The sequence below is a fragment of the Lathyrus oleraceus genome, chromosome 4 (assembly GCF_024323335.1).
Source record: "Lathyrus oleraceus cultivar Zhongwan6 chromosome 4, CAAS_Psat_ZW6_1.0, whole genome shotgun sequence".
Lineage (NCBI taxonomy): Eukaryota > Viridiplantae > Streptophyta > Magnoliopsida > Fabales > Fabaceae > Lathyrus > Lathyrus oleraceus.
This window is the reverse complement of record NC_066582.1, coordinates 213328142-213351884: the sequence shown is the minus strand read 5'-3', so window position 1 is coordinate 213351884 and position 23743 is coordinate 213328142. Positions and strand designations below refer to the sequence as shown.

General features: G+C 36.9%; 1 protein-coding gene across 1 annotated transcript; it reads left to right on the top strand.

Moving 5' to 3' along the window:
- The first annotated feature begins 221 nt into the window (after nt 1-221).
- On the top strand, nt 222-2217 carry LOC127136725 (uncharacterized). The gene is made up of 5 exons (XM_051063252.1): nt 222-528; nt 619-672; nt 751-846; nt 1019-1890; nt 1987-2217. Exons 1-5 carry the CDS (start codon nt 222-224, stop codon nt 2215-2217), a joined length of 1560 nt encoding a protein of 519 aa, XP_050919209.1.
- Nucleotides 2218-23743: the final 21526 nt, after the last annotated feature.

Genomic DNA, 23743 nt, shown 5'->3' with positions numbered 1-23743 from the left:
TGTTATTTATTTAAAAAGAACTAACTAAAGATAAATTATGCCATCTATATATAGGTATAGATAACTTATAACATGCATAATTAATTTTATTTAGTCTATAATATGTAGTGATTGAAGAAGAAAATTTATATCAAATCATCTTCTGATGATATATCAGTTTTCGATCAATTGTTTTTGTAGAGGATTCGGTATAGTTTCCAGTTGACAGTTACATTAATAAAATGGAAAATAATATCCGTCAAATATCAAGTCAACAACAGAGGTCAAGAAGGGCCGAAAATGAAAGGAAGAGGAGACAAAATATGAGCAACGAGCAGAGAGAAAACAATTTGTCAAGACGACGTGAAAATTATAGGCGGCGAAAAGAGCAAGAGAAACAAGCTCAAACATCTCGCCATATAAACAGTCAGTCGAGAGTTCCATTTCAAAATTTTACAAATATGACTTTTCCAAGATCACACTTTCAAGGAACTCATGACAGTGAAGCCGGTCCAAGTAGAATTACACATGTTAATGATGTTGCACTTGGTTGGTGATGATCAATATATATATTATACGTTACATTTCATAATTTTGTTCGCTTTCGCCATATCTTATTTTATGTATTTAAACCCGCAGATCGTAATTGTACATCGCCTAATCAACAAAACATCACGAGTCAATCCGATACAGGTATAAGTGATATAGTTCTAAGTATGCGAGTATTAATTTTTACAAATGTATATATATTAATTATTATTTTTGTATCAGATGATATGAATGTTGATGAAGCTTTAGAGGATGCAGTAATATCATATGTTAACATGGATGCCAGAGAAAATGGTGCATTATCACGTCGTCCTCAAGGTATGTTCGTAAAAATTTTGCTTCAAATAAATGTAGCATTTGCTCATGTGACGTAAAATTTCAAATCATGCAATATTAAAATATAATAATTGAGGCATCTTGCATATATTTTTTATTTGTATTTTAGATCTTAGATAATATTTAGTAATCAATATCAAACTCCTGCCTGTAGAATCAGGACATGCTTTTCGAGCAAAGCACAATATTGCTCGAAATTTCAAAAATAATATGATGATGGCAAAAGCCCGGTTGCCTCATCCATTTACCTGTAGACACTGCAATGCAAGATTGTTTCATCATGAATCACGTGATACGTGTTGTAATGGTGGAAAGGTATCATTCTCACGCGTTGATGCTCCTATACTATTGCAACAATTATTTTTGGATGGTTCAGCTGAAGGAAAACATTTTAGGCAACATATTCGAAGTTATAACCATGTGGTTTCATTCACTTCAATTGGTGTTCATGTTGATGAGAATATTCTTGCATCTGGTCGTGGTATATACACATTTCGTGCTCAAGGTTCTTTTTACCATAACATAGGAGGTTTCTATCCAAATGAGGGTGTCAGACCGCGTTTCTTACAACTATACATCTACGACACCGATAACGAGCTACATAATAGAATGCAGGAAAATCCACAACTGCACCAAAATGTAGTTCACAAATTACAGAAAATGCTCCATCAGTTTAATCCTTTTGTAATTAGGTTCAAGCAACTTTCAATACTTCTAAATATCAGTGAATGTAGCCTCATACTTAAAGAGCGTCCACGTAATCACCATCAATACAATCTTCCAACTGCTGAACAAGTTGCGGCAATTATTGTTGGATGTGATGCAGATTCTATGGATTATGGAAGGGATATTAATGTCATTCGTTGTGATGGAAATCTCAAGAAAGTTCAAGAGACAAAGGGATATTATGATCCTTTGCAATACCCTGTATTGTTTCCATTTGGGACGCATGGTTGGGACATCAACACAACAAATTGCAATGGACGAAAAGTGTCATGTCGAGCATATTACAGTTACATGCTTCAGGTAAATTTGGATTAATTTTAGTAGATAATCTACTTAGCTAAGCGTTGTTTAAAAAACTTTACATTTAACACCGACATTTTTTTCAATCAACTGTAGATTCGCCCAAATGATCAATCAATGTTGTTAAATGCGGGTCGACTGTTGCAACAATATGTTGTAGACAATTATGTCAAAATTGAATCAGGGAGATTAAGGTGGATTAAAGAGCACCAAAGTGATATACGTTCTGAATTGTACCAAGGTTTACATGATGCTTTGCATGTTGGTGAAACTAATGCAGGTACAAATTCATATAGCATAAATATACAGTTTTGGATTAATAATTAGTTGTACTTCTAATGCTAATAATTCATATATTTTAATACTAATGCATTGCATGTTTCGATATAATTTTGAATATCTTTATTTACCATTTTCAAAATGTATTAATATTATTTTTAATGCGACCTACAGTAAAAACCTCATAAAAAGAAAACAAATATTTATTTTCCTCTACGCTGTGCGCATTAAAAAAAGCGGGCAGACGGGCACGGGAGTGCCCGTCTGAACGCTAGTATATATAAATGGGATACAATATTTTGGAGTGACTTTTATTTTTTTCAAAATTACCCTTATTTAATCTTTTAATTTTTTTAATAAATAATAAAATAAAATTGTGTGATAATAACTTCTTGGTAGTTACCACTTGAATTTACAACAATATAACTAAAGTCGTCAATTTAGGGGGCCGAGGCCTAACTTTTAAGGCCCCAAAATATAGGGGGCCCAAAATTCTAAAAATAAATGAGTCCCAAAATATATAGACCCCCTAAACTAAAGGCCCATAAAATTCAAGTAAAGCCTTAAGGCCCCATCATTTTTTAAAGTTGACTTTTTAAAGAAAAAAAATTGACTTTTTTTTTTAAAGAAAAAATTATTTTATTATTTTATTTTCATAAAATCATTTTTTTTCAAAAAATATCAACTTTTTTATTTTAGGAAAAATTCGATTTCGTTTCAAATAAAATTAAACTTTTTTATTTAAAAAAATCGATTTAATTTTTTGAAAAAAAATCGTTTTTTTTTTATTTTAGAAAAAACTTTGACTTTTTTTTTCTATTTCCGAAAAAAGTCAGTTTTTTTTTATTTTCGAAAAAAATCGGGTTTTTTTTCAAAAACAAATCACCTTTTTTTTCAAAAAAAATGACTTTTTTTATATATAAAAAAAATCAAATTTTTTACTTTCTGGAAAAATTGACTTTTTTCTCGAAAAAAATCGATTGTTTATTTTCAAAATAAAATTGATATTCTTTTTCGAAAAAAATAATATTTTCTTTTAAAAAAGAATTGACTTTTTTTTCGAAAAAAAATGATTTTTTATTTTTAAAGAAAAACCGCCTTTCTCATTTTAAAAAATTAATCAGTTTTTTTTACGAAAAAAATCTATTTTTTTTTTCAAAAATATCTATTTTTTTTAAAAAAACTAAAAATTTTAATACTTTAAAAAAAATCAATTATGTTTATTTTTTAAAAAATTGATTTTATTTTATTTAAAAAAATTGATTTTGTTTTATTTTAAAAAAATAAGGTTTTTTCGAAAAAAAATAGTTTTCAAAAATATTTATTATTTAAAAATATTTATTTAAAAAAATAAAATATGTTGTTTCAAATAAATTCTATTTTGAGCCCCTCATTTAGGCCCTTTAAAAAACAAAAGTATGAGGGGGCCTAAAAATAAGGGGCCAAAGAGTTATTGATTTAGTAGGGGGCATATTAAAATGGGGTCAAATAGGGGCCTAATTGTTAGGGTTTTATCATTTAGGGCTTTTTTGACACCTTTAAATATAACCTCCATGTTCTTCCATTTAGCAGTTACAAATAATGCATAATTATAACTTATTGGTAGTTATCACTTGAATCTACAAAATTACTATTTATTTACAAAATTTGTTTTGTATTGTATTCAGATTTTAACTGATTCAGTAAAATCTAAAATGGTTTGCCTATATCCCAATTCACTCTCCTTTTGATTTTTATCTCCCTCTAAGTTCTTCATATTACTTAAATCATCGTACTTGCTTTAAAGTTGATTTTAAGAAGGAAAATTGAGAAATTTGGGAAATGATTTATCTATAATTGATAAGTGGTTTAGCACTGAACTTTTACTTTCACCATTTAAGTTTTTTTTCTGTCTTTCTAATTATTATATTTCATTTTACTTGACCGTAATTGTTATTAAAATATATGAAATTATTAGTTAATTTTTATGTTTTATACTAAAGTTGTGTTGTTATATGAGAAACTGATTTTTCCCTTTATGTGTTGTTTTATTGCACATGAACATATAAATAACTTCTTGAGATAAAAAGAGAAGGAGATTGAAAAAAGAGAAGGAAAAGAGGGAAGATTTTGGATTTTCAGTGATATCAACATGGAAGCCATTATCAAGAGAAATGGAGAATATGGTTGTCAATCCCCAACACATTGATATTATCATGAGAGATCTTTCATGTTTGTGGCATTAATGACCGTACGACATATATTTTTCTCAATTTCTCACAATGTTACCACAAAGATGCCAATGTTTTCACATTGATCAAATTTAACATTAGTATGATGATCAAGAAGAAACAAATTCATTATGATGATAGCGACAGATATGTCCATGTTTTCTTTTTTGTTTTTATTTGAGATTCAGTGTAACGATCAACTATTGCATATTCTCATTGATGATTTATTTGTTTTTATTATATGATATTTTTAAATCTATGTTCACAATTTTCTTCTTTAAGTTCTACCATTAATTGTTTTAAAGAACAAATATAACATGCCTATAATTATCAAATTTGCTAAAATATATAGTCTATTATTTCATTAAGTTTGTTGGTTCAATTTATTTTACATTATTATATTTCTGATTTTTAAAGCATATAGTATTACATAATAGATGATTAATGATTAGTATTTGTCATTTTAATGACATTTATCTTGAGATATTTTTTCTACTACATATCCTTTTATCTATATTTGACTCTGATTCATACAATTTCCCGTCTTTCTTTTCTATTTAGTTAAAAATCGAAATAGATTTATGGACAGAAAATTGTTTTGTGTGTGTGCATACTAAAAAGGCGGAGAGAGATTATAAATTAAGATAAATAATATGAGAGATATGATGCTAAGAAAAAGAATAGGAAACAATTTAAAACAATTTAGAATTTAACAACTTAGAAGTACAATATGGTTTTTAATTATTATAATATGCCATTTGCATTATTAAATTGGTTCCTAGAATTTAACACTGAAGTATTTCAGAGAACCTATGACATCTTACGTTAAATTCTAATAAATTCTAATCAGTGTATCTATAACTATCTATAATGGGGATATGATAGTTTGAAGTGACCTATTTTCATTTCAATTATATCTTTATTCCAACCAACCCATTGTTCATGGATTATTGTTACTAATCAAAATATTCAACTTCCTCATATCATGAGTACCATCCACAACACATTCATCGAAAACAAAATAAAAATTAAAAATTTAGAGAGAGAATGAAAAGGAAAAAGAAGAAAAAATGCATGTTCTTAGTATTGGATTTAGTGATTCGGAAGTTTATTACCGTCTTTCAAAAATTTAATGCAGGTTTTCCAATTGAGACAAGTAGGATCGAGCAAGACGTGGAGTGTAGAAGTTTATTTGATCATTTCTTATTTTGACATGCTTTTCGAGATATGGTGGTGCATAAGATGAGTTTTTCGAGATATGGTGGTGCAGAAGATGATAGATTATGGATTTGTTGACTATCAGGTGTTTTTCTTATAGCGTTGATTATGTACTATTTATTATTTTCATGATTATCAAAGCATTATATGCAAATACTTTCTTTTTTAATGATGTTTCATAGATTTATTGGTCACCTTAGCATCCGACACTCTATTGCAAGTGAATTAAATACCGATTATATTTGCAACATTTTTGTTGTTGTTCTTTATAATGTTGGTCAATAGTGTGAAATGAAAGGAAAATAATAGATTTATAAAAAAATTAGAAAATAAAAATAGATATTCAAATGAAAATAGGGAGAAATTTAATAATACAAAAGATAAAATTGGTTGAAAAAGATAGGAATATTTATTTATTTATTTATATATAATTAAGATGATAAATATTCACTTTCAATATGTTGCAGTAAATTATTACTTAAATATGAGAGAGAGAGAGAGAGAGAGAGAGAGAGAGAGAGAGAGAGAGAGAGAGAGAGAGAGAGAGAGAGAGAGAGAGAGAGAGAGAGAGGTGTTCCGCCTTTTCTAATGTTGATTTCTCAAATTTAAGTCATAATTTACTAAAACATGTTAAAAGTGAATATATATCATCTTAATTTTATTTTTATGAAATGTATCCAAGTAATATTTTTTTAACATGACATATGTGAAAAACATCATAAAAGATATACACACGTAAGCGCAATAAAAAAAGTGGACAGGCGGGCACGGGAGTAAAAACAAAAACTCGGTGTAGCGCAATAAGGAGACTTGAAAATGGCCACAGACTCAAATTAGATTTTCTTGATCCCACATTGCTTAGCTGAGATATATTTTGAATGTATTCTTTGATGATATGATATTTCTTTATGTATTTGTAGTTTTTTAACTCTCAAGAACGCATTAATAAAATAGTGTATGAAGAATTGATTTGAATCTTTATAAGGTAAAAAAGCTATATTACACTACTTACTATTAATTTTACTATCTTTTTCTCTAAAAAAAATTCTAATTTGAGAGTCTTACATTTTTTGTTTACTATGAAAAATAATTGCAATGAAAAAGAAAACACTTCGAATAAATATTTCATGTTCGCCATTCCTTTTAAAGAATGTCATTGATTACACAATATCAATAGTACTTTGCATGCTTCAATATAATTTTGAATATCTTTGTCTACCAATTTTAAAGTGTAATAATATTATTTTTAATATGACGTACAATACAAACCTCATAAAAAGAAAAATAAACATTTATTTTTCTCTGTTGTGCGCATTAAAAAGAGCGGGCAGACGAGCACGGGAGTGCCCGTCTGAACGCTAGTATATATAATTCCAACATTGTATGTGATATATTAAGTAAAGGGTCTTTAGAATTCTGATATTTGGAAAAAAAAAGATTTAACTCTATGGATAGAAACTTATAGCTTTTGCTTATAATATCGACCACATTCAACTTGACTATGACCCATTAGGGAGAATGCTGGGTGACTTATCCCTCAATTATAAAAGACATGGTTATCTGTTAGATGCCCAAAAGTGCTTATTTGAGATATCATATGTGGGCATCTTTCACTCTTTTGCCTTGCTAAAATTGCCAAAACCACATTCATTTTACATGGAATGCATTACATTGATAAACAAGCTTGGTGCCTTTGATGTGTGTGTTATTGTGCAGGAAAGGCATGAATTAATTGATAATGAAGACACAACAAAATTGGCAAAGGAACCAAAGCAAACAAGCATTCTATCTGCCAGCTCGCTAGGCGAGGATGTGGCGAAGCAAAACCTTCGCTAGGCGAGCTCCTGGCGAAAGGCTCCAGTAAATTGGTTAATTAATTCGCTAGGCGAACTGAAGGCGAAGTGGCAGCGAATTCAGTCTGTTTTGGTGAAATGAGCAGCCAGCACTAGCTCGCTAGGCGAGGCTCTAGCGAGTCCCCAGCGAGCATTCCAGTAGCAAAACCTCTCAACCTCGCTGGGGCGAAGGTTGAAGCGAGTTCTTCGCTAGGCGAAGGTCTGTTCGCTAGGCGAACATGACAGTTCACAGGCCCAGTTTTCTCTGGGCGCAGGGGCATTTTGTGCCCATTTTTGGCCTTCGCTAGGCGAGCCATTCTGCTCGCCTAGCGAACGTGACAGTTCTGCACTTGTCTATAAGTAGCAGGTGCCACCTTTTGTGCCCAGACCACTTTAGACCACTTTAGACCACTTTTTACCAACTTTTCCATTTTTTGTACTTTCTCTTAGATATTTTACAGCATTGCTTTGTGGGGGATTTTATGCCCTAATTTCATTTCTCTTCATCTAGCAACCATCTTCCACAAAAAGAAGGTGGATTCCCATCCAACTTCGATCATTCGACTTGGATGTTGATCAACCCTCTTTTCTTACTTGCCGACCAAGCTACCATGAAAATGAGTAGCTAAGTCTCCATTTGTCAAGGTTAGATGTAGGTGATTTCCAAGCTTTGTGTGTAAATGTAAGGATCCTCATATGTAAACTCTTTAACGGTAAATATATGATGAAAACTTTGTTTCTATTTAAAACTCTTTGTGTTGGTATTTGATCGAGAGATGTTTACCGATTCTTGACCTAGGTTTTCATCCAAACTTGTTTGTTAGCTAGAGATAGTAACGAATGATTTTGTTCACCATAAGGTTGAACCAAAACGTTGTCTTTTTGATAGATTGTGTTCGAGAGAAACAATGGATCAAAAAGACAAAACTCACAATGGGTGTTCGAGAGAAACGCATTGAGAGGACTTTGTGAAATTATTTATCATCTAAAGGAGTTTATAATATTGTTGACCGTGCAAAAACATGCAAAGCAAGTGTAATCATTGAAACCTAACTCTGACAATATTTCTCATATTAATCAAAACGTAACTTTTACCGCAATTAATTACTTCGTATGCAAGATAACTTGATTAAAACCCAAAACCCTAGTGTTACTATAAGTTAAGATTAATTCAACCATTGAACGGCAGTGATATCTTACAATCTCTGTGGATACGATAACAAAAACCCGACACCTAAAAACTGTCTTTCAACAAAATGGCGCCGTTGCCGGGGATTGTAAATTGATATTACGAGCATCGCATTGGTTGTTTAAGTTTTAGCTTGTGAATTTTTGACTTGTGCTTGTAATTCGTTTGGTTTAGTGTGCAGCTTACGTTTTATGCGAGGGAAAATCCCTGTGGACGAACTTCTTTTTGATCCTGAGATCGAGAGAACCGCAAGGAGGCTCAATAGCAAAACAAGACGTAGGAGGCAACAGGCTAGGCAACGCCAAGAGCAAGGAGAAAGTTCTTCAACCACCAATCCACACACATTTGTACCAAACATGGAGCCACAACCACCACCACCGATTTCTACTCCATGTATCAACAGTCCAAGGAACACCGCTCAGTTTGCTAACCACACAGGAAGGCAAGCTGAGATGAAGACGGGAACTCTGAATTTATTGTATGGGAGTCCATTCACCGGAATGGACCATGAAGACCCATTTGCTTTTCTCACAAAATTCTATGAGATAGCATTGGCTGCCGGAGTGGATCAGGCACAGGAGCTTCCGTTGTTCAGACGTTTATTTCCTCACGCTTTGCTCGGTAAAGCAAAGGATTGGTATCTCGATCAAACACCTGCCGTAATGACAGATTGGAATGTGTTAGAGGAGAAATTCATTGAAAGATTTTTCTCTCATAACCGATTCATGGAATCAAAGACGGCCATCTCGGTGTTTTCTCAAGGAACCAGTGAATCGTTGAATGAAGCGTGGGAGAGATTCAAGTCCATGCTTAGGAAATGCAAAGGGCATGGATTTGATGAATTAACTCAAATCCATATCTTCCGAAATGGACTTCAACCAAACTGTAAGACGTTGTTGGATGCCACCTCGGGTGGCTCGTTGATGTCAAAGAGTGCCGAAGAAGCCACCAACATTATCAACCGTATGGCTTTGAATGATCTTCAAAGTCAAAGTCGTGGAAATTCTTTGAAGAAGGCGGGAGTGCTTGAGTTAGGGACGAATGATGCCATACTTGCCCAAAACAAGCTCATCTCACAACAAGTGGAACTTTTAACGCAACAAATCAAAGAGTTAAGAGAACCGTCAAAAGCTAAACAAATAGCTTGTTGTGAACTTTGTAAAGGTGAACATGACACCGGATTTTGTCCACCTCCCGGTTTTGACGAAGTAAATTACATGGCAAATCAACGGGACTATCAACCAAGACAACAACAACCTTATCAACCGCACCCTCAACAACAACAACAATTCCAAGGGAACCAAGGGTTCCAACCTAGAAGCAACTATTATCATAACCAAGGTTATGGAGGTGGTTCTTCTAGCCGTCAAAATCCTCCCCAAAATCCGTATCAATCTCCACAACCGCCGGTAGTCAATTCTAAATTGGAAGAGACATTGACGCAATTCATGCAAATGTCAATGGCCAATCAAAAGAGTAATGACGCGGCCATAAAAAATCTTGAAACTCAAGTTGGGCAACTTGCCAAGCAACTAGCTGAACAACAAACCGGTCCTTCTTTCTCGGCCAATACGCAAACAAATCCTAAGGAGCATTGTAAGGCGATTGTTACGAGAAGTGGAAGGGAGTTGGGTAGTGAAAACGAAAAAAGAGTGGAGAGTGAAAAAAGAGAGAAAGAGAAGGAGATTGAGGAGGAGATAGTGGAAGAAAATGTTGATGGTGAAGTAGGAATGTGGAGTGATGAGGAAGTAGTTGAAAAGAATAAAAATAATGGTGAAGTTGAAAATGAAAAAAATGTGGAGATTGAGGAGAATAAAAATGATGAGGTAATAAGGGAGGTAGTGAAGAAGCCGAGATGGAAAAGCGCTAGAATAGCGAAAGGGAAGGAGGTAGTGAGCGCTACTCCTGTCCAAAACCTTCCTTACCCTCATGCCCCGTCAAAAAGGGAGAATGATCGGCATTACGCCCGGTTCATGGATATTTTTAAGCAATTACAAATAAACATTCCGTTTGCTGAAGCTTTGGAACAAATGCCAAAGTATGCCAAGTTCATGAAGGACATACTAACCAAAAAGCGGAGGTATACGGAACCGGAGACCATCGTCCTTGATGCGAGCTGTAGTGCCATCATTCAAAGGACGCTTCCTAAGAAAGAGGTTGATCCGGGAAGAGTTACATTGCCGGTTAAAATTGGTGATGTGTATGTCGGAAAGGGACTTATTGACTTGGGGTCGAGCATAAATCTTATACCTTTGTCAATTATCAAGAGGCTTGGCAACATCGAGATTAAGTCCATCCGAATGACATTACAATTGGCGGATAAGTCGACGACCCATCCTCATGGCGTAGCCCAAGATGTGTTGGTAAAGGTCGACAAATTCTTCTTCCCGGTGGATTTCATTGTAATTGATATGGAGGAAGATGATGATGCTCCGCTTATATTGGGCCGACCATTCATGAAGACCGCAAGAATGATGATTGATGTTGATGACGGTTTAATGAAGGTGCGTGTTCAAAATGAGGAGGTCACCTTTGATCTATTCGAGGCGATGAAGCATTCCAAGGATAGACATGATAGCTTTCAAATCGATGTGATCGAAGACGCTATTATGGAAGTTTCAAAGCATATTCACGAGATATCTCCTATGGAGTTAGCTCTCGACGACTCATTGGAGGTTTTCACTGTTGAAGAGGAGCTAGCTCTTGAGGAATGCTTGAAGGAACTTGATAGCTTGGAAGACCTACAACCGTGGGAAATAGAGGAAGAAAATTTGAAGAAGGAGGTAATTGATGAGAAAGCGCCAATTGAATTAAAAGAGTTACCTTCGACTTTGAAATATGTGTTTTTAGATGAGACCGAGGCAAAGCCGGTCATCATAAGCAACCGCTTGACAATTGAAGAAGAAGCCCGTCTCATATTTGTGCTCAAAACCAATCAAGAAGCTATGGGTTGGACTCTTTCCGATCTTAAAGGAATTAGTCCATCCTATTGTATGCACAAGATTTTGATGGAGGAGGATTTCAAGCCGGTGGCTCAACCACAACGCCGCTTAAATCCTACGATGAAAGAGGTTGTAAGAAAGGAAGTGGTGAAGCTTTTGGATGCGGGAATGATTTACCCAATCTCGGATAGTCCGTGGGTTAGTCCCGTGCACGTGGTTCCGAAGAAGGGTGGAATGACCGTAATCCGTAATGACAAAGACGAATTGATCCCGACTAAAGTTGCCACGGGATGGAGAATGTGTATAGATTATAGACGGTTGAATACCGCGACTCGTAAGGACCATTTTCCACTCCCATTTATGGATCAAATGCTTGAAAGACTATCGGGCCAACAATACTACTGTTTTTTAGACGGCTACTCCGGGTACAACCAAATTGCGGTTGACCCGGTTGATCATGAGAAGACGGCTTTCACGTGTCCGTTTGGAGTGTTCGCATACAGAAAAATGCCTTTTGGGCTTTGCAATGCGCCGGCGACATTCCAACGATGTGTCCAAGCTATTTTTGCCGATCTAATAGAGAAAACAATGGAAGTCTTCATGGATGACTTCTCGGTGTTTGGTGGGACGTTTAGTCTATGCTTGGCAAATTTGAAGACGGTGTTGGAAAGGTGTGTGAAGACTAATTTGGTGCTAAATTGGGAAAAGTGTCACTTTATGGTGACCGAGGGGATTGTGCTAGGCCACAAAGTCTCTAAAAGGGGGCTTGAAGTGGATAGAGCTAAGGTTGATGTAATTGAAAAATTACCCCCTCCGGTCAATGTGAAGGGCATCCGTAGTTTTTTGGGGCACGCGGGGTTCTACCGGCGCTTCATCAAGGACTTCTCAAAGGTGGCTAAACCTTTGAGCAATTTACTCGCCAAGGATCAGGTATTTCTCTTCACCGACGATTGTTTGCAAGCTTTCGAGGTTTTAAAAGAAAAATTGGTTACCGCTCCAATAATAGTCGCTCCCGATTGGAATGAAAATTTTGAATTAATGTGTGACGCGAGTGACTATGCCGTTGGAGCGGTACTTGGCCAAAGAAAGGACAAAACTTTTCATGCTATACATTATGCGAGTAAGGTTCTTAACGAGGCTCAAATAAATTATGCCACAACGGAAAAAGAACTACTCGCAATAGTGTATGCGCTAGAAAAGTTTAGGTCCTATCTTATAGGGTCTAAAGTCGTGGTGTACACCGACCACGCGGCGATTAAATATCTGCTGACCAAGCCGGATTCGAAGCAAAGGCTCATCCGTTGGATCCTCTTGTTACAAGAATTCGATGTCGAAATTAAAGACAAGAAGGGGTCGGAAAACTTGGTAGCGGATCATTTATCCCGCTTGGTGAATGTCGAGGTTACCGCATCTGAAAAGGAAATTCGGGAAGAATTTCCTGATGAAAAATTGTTTAAGGTTCAAGTTAGGCCGTGGTTTGCAGACTTTGCAAACCACAAGGCTAGTGGTTGTGTGCCGGCCGATCTAACTTCGAACCAAAAGAGGAAGTTCCTTTCGGATGCGAAGTATTATGTTTGGGATGACCCATACTTGTTTAAGTTGGGTAGCGATAACCTGTTAAGGAGATGCGTAACTGGTGATGAAGCCCAGAGCATCCTTTGGCATTGTCACAACTCGCCTTATGGCGGTCATTATAATGGGGTTAGAACGGCCACTAAAATTCTTCAATCGGGATTTTATTGGCCAACTATTTTTAAAGACGCACATACCCATGCGCAAAGTTGTGACAGTTGCCAAAGAAGTGGTGGGATAGGTAAGAGAGATGAGATGCCTCTCCAAAATATCCAAGAAGTGGAAGTGTTCGATTGTTGGGGCATAGATTTTGTTGGACCTTTCCCACCCTCTTACGGGAATGAGTACATGCTTGTAGCTGTTGATTATGTCTCTAAATGGGTTGAGGCGATTGCCTCACCTCGGGCGGATGCCAAAACGGTGATAAAATTTTTAAAGAAAAACATCTTTTCTCGTTTTGGAACACCCCGAGTGTTGATAAGTGACGGAGGGTCACACTTTTGCAATGCACCTTTGGAAACAATTCTAAAACATTATGGTGTGTCGCATAGGGTGACAACTCCGTACCACCCTCAGACTAACGGGCAAGCCGAGGTCTCTAATCGTGAGATTAAGAGAATCCTCGAGAAAACCGTGTCTAACTCGAAAAAGGAGTGGTCCCAAAAATTGGACGAAGCATTATGGGCCTACCGTACGGCCTTTAAAGCTCCAATTGGCCTAACTCCCTTTCAATTGGTATTTGGTAAAACTTGCCATTTGCCGGTTGAATTGGAGCACAAGGCCTTGTGGGCCCTCAAATTTTTAAATTTTGAGAATGAGTCGGCCGGTGAAAAAAGGAAAGTACAACTACTTGAGTTGGAGGAGATGCGCAATGCCGCATACCACTCAAGTTGGTTGTACAAGGAAAAAGCCAAGAAGTATCATGACAAAAAGATCCGAACCAAAGAATTCGTGCCCGGACAATTGGTCTTATTGTTCAACTCCCGGTTGAAGTTGTTTCCCGGGAAGTTGAAATCGAAATGGTCCGGGCCATTTCGGGTGAAAGAAGTCAAAGAGTACGGGGCCGTTATCATTGAAGACATGGACGAGAAAGACAGTTGGACCGTGAACGGCCAACGATTGAAAGTGTATCTCGGCGGTCATGTGGATCGCGAGAGTTGTGCTCAGCCGCTCGATGCTCCTCTGTGAGCATCGCACCGTCGAGCTTAGCCGACGTTAAACAAGCGCTAGTTGGGAGGCACCCCAACATTGTAAGTATTTCCTGTTTTATGTTTGATGTTGTATGAGTATTGGATGACATGCAAGTGCTGCTTTTGCAAAAGCACTTGCTGTCATGCTCGCTTGCAGCTCGCTAGGCGAGGCTGCAGCGAGCGCGCTCGCTGGCTGCTCGCTAGGCGAGGTAGTAGCGAGCGCACCAGTACTGTTATATTTAAACAGTTCAGCAGGGCAGTTTTGCCCTTACCCTAAAAATTCTTCTGAACTGCTCTGCTGAAGTGTGCGATTTCCCTTCTCAAATTCTCTACCGTGCATCCATATCAACAACATTTGTGTGTCGGTCAATTGCAAACACTTCCCACTTCTCCTTTCCAAATCCGTTTACCTCAAGGTTTGCCCTATTGCATGTTTCTTTTGTTGCATTATTTCTTTCCAACTTTGAATGGTAAATAGGATAGGTGTGATAGGAACCTTGAGGTTGCATGCAATTTTGAGAGTTTGCAATGTTGTGCATTTAGGTTTTTAAATTGGGGATTTACTCTTACTTAGGTTTTCCATGAAATTAGGTATCCCCAATAGCATAGAACAATTCATTGTCCTGAGGAATCATTGGGTTTTGCTGTGGAAACCTTGTATGTACAGGTTTTGGGGAAACAATTTTGAAAATGCAGAAAACCCCAAAACCCGTAAGGTTCGCTAGCAGCTCGCTAGGCGACCTGGGGCGAGAGTTCGCTGCAACTTCGCTAGGCGAAGCAGCAGCGAACATGGCAGAATTTTGATTTATGTTTTAATTTCTAATCTGTTTGTTTCGTGTTTGTTGCTTTATCTCTTGTTTTGCAGAATGGAGTCAAGATCAAGTGCTGGCAAGAAAAGAAAGGGAGCGGCAACTACTTCACGAACCGTGCCAATCCAATTCGACCACGACAAGTTTGTGGGCCCGAAACAAGCGGCACGGTACATCGCTTTGGAGAAGCGAAACATTTTGCCTGAGAAGCGTTTTCTGATTAACCCACAGGGCACGTATCGGAGTTTTGCCGGGTTGATTGATACAAAGAAATGGGATAGGTTGATAAATCCCTTGGAACACTATGACATCGCTACGGTGCGGGAGTTCTACGCTAACGCATTGCCAGATGATGATGAGCCCTTCACTTGGGTCTCTAGAGTGGCCGGTCGGCCAGTTCCTTTTGACAGGGATACAATCAACCAAATCCTCGGGGAGCCGCTTCAGCTGGGTGCTGATGAAAGAGACCAGTACCATATTGACCTCCGGCTGCACAAGGATGTCCCAGCAATTACAGCCGCCCTGCTTCTACCAGGGAAATCAGTTGAGCCGAACCCATCTGGGGTTCCTATGAGATATCATCGGGAGGACATGACTCCCATGGCTCAGCTGATTCTTCTTCTGGTTTTGACCAACATACAACCCAAATCCCACACATCTACTGTGCCGATCCCAGTGGCACACTTAGTACATTCCATCCTCGCCAATGTTGAGATTGATGTGGCGAGGATCATTGCCAATGAGCTGAAGACGGTAATAGAGAGCGGACTGAAGTCGGGGGCTCGGGTGAATTGCCCCCTTGCATTCCCTTGTTTGATTATGAGCCTGTGCATGAAGGCACGAGTGCGACTTCCGTCTCGGGGTCAGGTTAGGATCCCGGCTCCTATTGATGACCGGTATGTGGCAAAATACTGCAGAGCTAAGGCCACCGGCAGCAGTACAGCCTCAGGTAGCACTAGGGTTTCTGATGGTCCTAGTGCTTCTACTCCCAGGGTCGATCCATACCTGAGGGCTGCGTGTGAATACAATTTCCAGTGGATGGCAGCATCGCAGAGGGCTATGATTGACATGCACGACTCGATGCAGCGTTTGCAGCTGCAGGGTAGTGGTGCACATGCTTTGATGACACGGGAGCAGTTTCTGACTAATGCAAATTGGCCCGTGGACGTGCCAGTCTATTCTGAGGGGGTGGGAGCTGATGATGATGATGAGGATGATGATGAGGCGACCGGTTCTGAGGCCGGTAGTGAGGAGGAGTCTTGAGCCCTTTGTGGGTTAAGTTTTTGTTTTTTGTATTTCAGTTTTATTATGTTTTTTTTTATTATTTGTACTTTTGAATTTTGTATTTTGACCAATGGGTTGTACTATTGGGGTGTTTTGTCCCCCACGAACAAAATTTTATTTTTCAGTTAATATTATTTATGTTTGTTGTTAATTTTGTGTGTTTAATAAAATTTTGGTTGAATGAGTGGCAAACCCTTCTAGATTGGTTGCTCCTCAAGAAGTACCCAATGAAGGTGCATCCGAGCTTGGATGGCAATGATAAGAATAACAAGTGAATAAAGCTAAGGTACATGGTTACCGTCGGCTAGAATTTTAGAATGCATTAGGAACTTTACTCTTTTTGGTAAATTGAATATTGTCTTTGTGCAACATAATTGAATGAATGTTTCATCTAGAACCTAAACCACAAAGAGTGAGGAAACCTCCATTGTTCACTTAAATGCTGGATTCTAATAATTTTTGTTGATTCATGTGATTCATTATTTGTCTGTTATTATTGTGAAATTGTGGAAGCAATTAGAAATGATCAAGGCACTTGTTTTCTTTCGAGCACAACTACATCCAAAAACAACTTACCTGTGAGCAGAGAGAGTATTTGTTAACCCCTTTGAGCCTGAACAGTTGAATCTCGGCTTGAAATAAAGCGAGATCTCAAAAATGTTTTTTTTACAACCCGGAAATTATTGATTATTGTTCTTTTGCTGTAAAAAGTTAAGAGCATTCACTTAGGGTGTGGAAGAAATAAGTTGGGGAGAACGAAAAAGAATTGGTAAGTACCACAGCTTTTGAAAATGAAAAAAAAAAAAAACCGAGCAAGCATAGAAAAATATATGTATAGAAAATGTAGAAAATAAACATCTGTTTTGTATATTTGATGTGAAAGAAAAGAACAAAAATAGAAAGAATGAAAAAAAAAATGAATGCTTGCTTGGAAGAAAAAAAAAAATAGTAGTGAAAAATAAAAATTGAGTTGTGGAATATGTGTTGTGAAGGTTACAAATAAGAAACAGATGAAACAAGTCGAGTAGTGTGAATATTACTGTGAATGTCTCTTTTGCATCGGCACTTTCGTTTCAATGGCCTTAGAAATGACCCTTGTTTGTTAACCCGACCAAGCTTCAACCGAAAAGCCCTTAGTGATCTTTTTGCTTCCACAGTACCATTTTTAATTGATTAGACATTGTATGAATCTATTTGATATCTTCATTATTTGTTAGTGAGTGAGATTAGTCCCGCGGTTGCAAACGCGCAAAATCTTCATTCCTTATTCGAAGAGGAGAGATAGGATGATTCATTCAGAATAGCATTGTTGTAGATAGATAAATATTTTGCATTGCTATTTAAGTTTTAGTTCTTATGTATTATTTTATTCAAAACCGTTGGAAACGTGTATTAGCGGATTTCGCTTGTGTTTGAGCCGTTTATCCAACTTCGGAGAAACTGTTTCTTTATGCAAATCCTCTTGTCTTTCAAGAGGCATACTTTGCTTGAGGACAAGCAAGAATCTAGTTGGGGAGAGTTGTTAGATGCCCAAAAGTGCTTATTTGAGATATCATATGTGGGCATCTTTCACTCTTTTGCCTTGCTAAAATTGCCAAAACCACATTCATTTTACATGGAATGCATTACATTGATAAACAAGCTTGGTGCCTTTGATGTGTGTGTTATTGTGCAGGAAAGGCATGAATTAATTGATAATGAAGACACAACAAAATTGGCAAAGGAACCAAAGCAAACAAGCATTCTATCTGCCAGCTCGCTAGGCGAGGATGTGGCGAAGCAAAACCTTCGCTAGGCGAGCTCCTGGCGAAAGGCTCCAGTAAATTGGTTAATTAATTCGCTAGGCGAACTGAAGGCGAAGTGGCAGCGAATTCAGTCTGTTTTGGTGAAATGAGCAGCCAGCACTAGCTCGCTAGGCGAGGCTCTAGCGAGTCCCCAGCGAGCATTCCAGTAGCAAAACCTCTCAACCTCGCTGGGGCGAAGGTTGAAGCGAGTTCTTCGCTAGGCGAAGGTCTGTTCGCTAGGCGAACATGACAGTTCACAGGCCCAGTTTTCTCTGGGCGCAGGGGCATTTTGTGCCCATTTTTGGCCTTCGCTAGGCGAGCCATTCTGCTCGCCTAGCGAACGTGACAGTTCTGCACTTGTCTATAAGTAGCAGGTGCCACCTTTTGTGCCCAGACCACTTTAGACCACTTTAGACCACTTTTTACCAACTTTTCCATTTTTTGTACTTTCTCTTAGATATTTTACAGCATTGCTTTGTGGGGGATTTTATGCCCTAATTTCATTTCTCTTCATCTAGCAACCATCTTCCACAAAAAGAAGGTGGATTCCCATCCAACTTCGATCATTCGACTTGGATGTTGATCAACCCTCTTTTCTTACTTGCCGACCAAGCTACCATGAAAATGAGTAGCTAAGTCTCCATTTGTCAAGGTTAGATGTAGGTGATTTCCAAGCTTTGTGTGTAAATGTAAGGATCCTCATATGTAAACTCTTTAACGGTAAATATATGATGAAAACTTTGTTTCTATTTAAAACTCTTTGTGTTGGTATTTGATCGAGAGATGTTTACCGATTCTTGACCTAGGTTTTCATCCAAACTTGTTTGTTAGCTAGAGATAGTAACGAATGATTTTGTTCACCATAAGGTTGAACCAAAACGTTGTCTTTTTGATAGATTGTGTTCGAGAGAAACAATGGATCAAAAAGACAAAACTCACAATGGGTGTTCGAGAGAAACGCATTGAGAGGACTTTGTGAAATTATTTATCATCTAAAGGAGTTTATAATATTGTTGACCGTGCAAAAACATGCAAAGCAAGTGTAATCATTGAAACCTAACTCTGACAATATTTCTCATATTAATCAAAACGTAACTTTTACCGCAATTAATTACTTCGTATGCAAGATAACTTGATTAAAACCCAAAACCCTAGTGTTACTATAAGTTAAGATTAATTCAACCATTGAACGGCAGTGATATCTTACAATCTCTGTGGATACGATAACAAAAACCCGACACCTAAAAACTGTCTTTCAACATTATCCAACTCAGTGAAACTTTAAACTATTTTAATATGACGAGGATATTATTGTTAGTTTTAAGGAAAATGCTTGATAAGTCATCTACTATAATACATATGGCATGACGAACTTCCTATTATGATTGAGATATTCTTATTGGCGTCCGACCTCACCTAAATTGTACTTAGTCCTCTCTATACGCTTTACGAGATAGAAGGCAAATGGGTCAGGAACGTTGATACTCAATGGACTTGGGTAGTAATGTAATAGTTCACAATCTATCAAATACCAGGCTTGCAAGGGCAAAATGGTTAAGTGAAGACATATCAAGCCATATCCCTCAAACACGAGGCATGTAAGGGCATGGTGGTTAAGGAAGGACAAAACATTCCATAGTCCTTCAAGCATGAGATATGTAAGGGAGAAATGGTTAAGTGAGGACATAATGGTTCACAATCCCTAAATCATGAGGTCTGTAAGGGCGAAGTGGTTAAGGCTAGTGAGTTTGTGATATGTGGTAAAATATGGTACATAGACACATGGGAATCATTGCACTTATTAACTTGTTTCATAGGTTACGAGTATTAAAATTCTATTTTTGATGTAAATACTGGTTGTGTTAGGATAAGAGTTAATTTATACAATTTCCACCTAAGTCCAACTCATTTTGTAGGTATTTGATCAAGGCAAGAGTGTATTAGGAAAAACAAAGAAGAAAAGCTTCAACTAGCGCGTTGAGCGAGCTCCAAGCGAGCAGGGTATAAAGAAAATCATAAAGTGGCACTCCTAGCATGCTTGAAGTGAGCAAAAGAAGAGAAATACATATAATTTCACTTCTAGTGCGCTTTAAGCAAGAGAAGATTCAAAATTCCAGAAAGTTGTGCTTCAAGCATGCTTGAAGCGAAAACAAATGAGGAAAATTTTCTAAGTCACCAAAAGTATGACGCGCTTAGCATGTTTGTAGTGAGAGCTTGCTTAGCTTAACTTTCTGGGGCTAAGCGAGGTAAGACGGTTTAGGATGCTGACATGTCAAATTGCTTCATGATGAAGAAAGGTTGTTGCACTTAGCGCGACTAGGTTGGGATTAGCGAGAGTGTGATTTCAAGACTAGTATATATACCATTCAGAACATGAAAAAGGGATCTTATCATATTTTCTGAGATAAAAAACTTGTTGGCAGGGGAGAAAGTGTGATCTTGAGAAATTGAAGGTGGATATGCAACTATCATCGAGAAATCAAGATTGATGCTCATTCATCTCTATTCTTCTCACTTGTACCAAGCTACCATGAGTAGCTAACTTCTGTCTTTTTTTATCATTATTGTATGAACTAGTTATGAATCAATATTGATGTTATCTTTATTTAATTGTTACTTGTATGGATTTGAATCATTATTGAGAAATGCCTTTCGAATCCCGACTTAAGATAATCATCTATTAAAAGCAAAATTCAGGAAATAGAGTTGAATTTAATATTCACTCCTTGTATCGATTCTTAATGTTATCGTGTTGATTAATAGGTTGAGAGATCGTTGATTAAATAATACGGTAGAACCCATGCCATTGTTTATACATAAATGATGTTGGTGAGTGATACATGATAATAGCTATTAAGAACTAGGATTCATATAAGAGATCAGGAGAATACATGTGATATAAGTTAATGAAATTTAATCCGTAAAGTTTATCTATTTGTTCATTTTCTTAAACATTTTCCGTTTACATTCCTTTAATTTCCGCAATAAAAAATCTTGTAAACCCTTCACTTAAAACCCTATTAACTATTGAATGTCAGTGATATCACACTAGTCTCTATGGATACGATAATAACAATACTTACTGAAACAATGCGAAACATACATGAGTGTGTAAGACCCCAATTTTGACCCTAAGATCCCTCATGCTATCTCATCATATGCATTAGCATTGGGATCATACCTTGGCATTCTCCTTACCCCTCTTTCATTGGGTTTGTTTTGGGAGAGATCACCAAGCACTATGTGATTGTATCATGCTTTGTATTTTATCATCTTTACTAACTAAAATACCAAAAATATGTCTTTGCATTTGCCTAACTCCTTTTGTAGGTAGGGCACATTATCACCTTTGATCTATCAAGTTCACATCTAGGGTTTAAGACCCTCATTGCTAAGAGCTTAACCAAGGAATGATCCACAATGGATCTAAAGCATCATATATGAGTCCCCATGATCTCTACATGTTATTTTGATCAAGAATTCTTCAAGAGTTTGGAGTTGGTTTGCCTTGGAAACCCTAGTTCATCTGGGTATCTTGTGTAACTTCTTCACCAATTGATCAAATGTTTCAAGGTGTACTTCAAATTTCATCATCTTATGCATATATGATCTCCCATGAGTCCAAAAAGTCAAGAGAATTACAAGTTAGCAAGGGGGTTGATGGTGGTTGACCAGAGGAATTCATCTGATCAAAACTGGCTTCCCCTAGACCCTATCTCCTACAATTTTCATCATATGAAAATGATTCTGAGAGAAAAGTTACTCTAAGTGACATTCCAAAGAACTTTCATGTTGAGGTCTAGAGCTAGTTTTGCTTGGAAAGTCATTTTTTATGTTGAAAGATTATAGGTCATTTTGTCTAAACCCTAATTTGAAAGTCAACTTCCCAAGGCCATAACTTGCTCAATTTTTATGAGATGAAAGATTTACAAGTTTCAAAATCAAATTCAAGGTGTATAATTCAACTTTTATGTTTTGAGTAAGAGCTAAATCAACTTTTATGAGCATGTGATATGAGGATACATTATAGGTCATTTTGGACCAATACCATTGAACAAATGATTTTCCTCAACTTCAAAAATGCATAACTCATTCATCCCAAATCCAAATGATGTCAAATTGGTTACTATTTTGAATTTTTTTGAAAGGGCTACAACTTTTATGAATACACTTTTCTCATTTGGAGCTCACATAAAAAGTTAGCCAAAGTGGAATAATTGAACATATGGCTTAACACTTAGAAAATATTTTGACATGTTGAAATTTCCAAACTTCCACCTCAAAATTCAGCATGATACAAGTTCCAAATGATAAAGTGTTAAACATAAGAGTTGTTCCTCTTGATCTAACATTTCTAAAGAGTCTAAATTCATTCATTTTGGACAAGGTTTGAGGGGTCTGTGCATGGCTTGAACATGGTTGTATGACCTGTATCAGTTGGCAAGAATCATTCTTCAAATGTCAATACACTCTTGCCTTGCAATCCAATTCTCATTCAGACTCAGTCTCACTTGCATTTGGACCTAATTGAGTTGCTTCATGGGCCTGTACATGCCCATGCAAGCGTGCACTTCACATTGCCAAATTTGGAATCATTTTCAAGTGTGCAAATATTACTTGCATTTGCTATAAATAGAGTTCCATTGCATCAGTTTTGAAGGACCTTACGCGCTAGCTTTGCCTCCAACCTTTGAAACCCTCACAATTGAAAGGAAAACCTGATAAATTTCACTTGAAATTTGAGTTTAAATCTCACTGTTTGGAGATTCAAAAAATCCAGGACCCAAAGCTTTGTACCATTCCTAATCTACTTATGCAAGCTCCACAAGCAAGATCAAACACGAATTGAAGCAAGAGAGATCAAGTTTTGCACATCATTGAAGGTATTTTTCCAGATTTTTCTTCTCTTCGATTCTCTCTCAGTTCTCATCAATTCTCTTGGATCCTTGATTGTCTGAAGTCCTACCAATGTAGACAAGAAGATTGAGTTGTTTTGAGATCAAATCGAAGCAACTCAGTTCATACACCTCAAAATTCAACTCTATGTATCTCTCAATATACTTGGAGTTAGGTCAAATTGAGGTCATATTCATGATCTATGCCATTTTTTCTTTAAGATCATGTCCTCTTTTTTCATTTATGTGATGGTGATGAGAGAACCAGTCCGGCCAGGGTCATCGGAGAAGATGACCGGTAGTTTGCTCCGACGATGTGCTGGACACGTTCTAAGCCATTGGATCATTTCAAATTGTTTTAATCCTGAGCGCTCCTTTTGATTACCAGCTGCGTGGCGCGCTGACTCAAGTGTACCATGGAATGCGCGTTTTCATCCACTTGATCTGCCACCTCAATTAATGAGGGAGATCAAGTGGTCCACGTTTTTTCTGATTATTTGATTTTCATTTTATTTCTTTTATTTTCATTAATTCATATTAAATTTAATATTGATCCAAAAAATATGAGAGTTTCACCAAAAAAAATTAAATAAAATCCTCTTTCATTTTCTGGATTAAAAGTATTTTTTGGATCATTATTAATATTTTT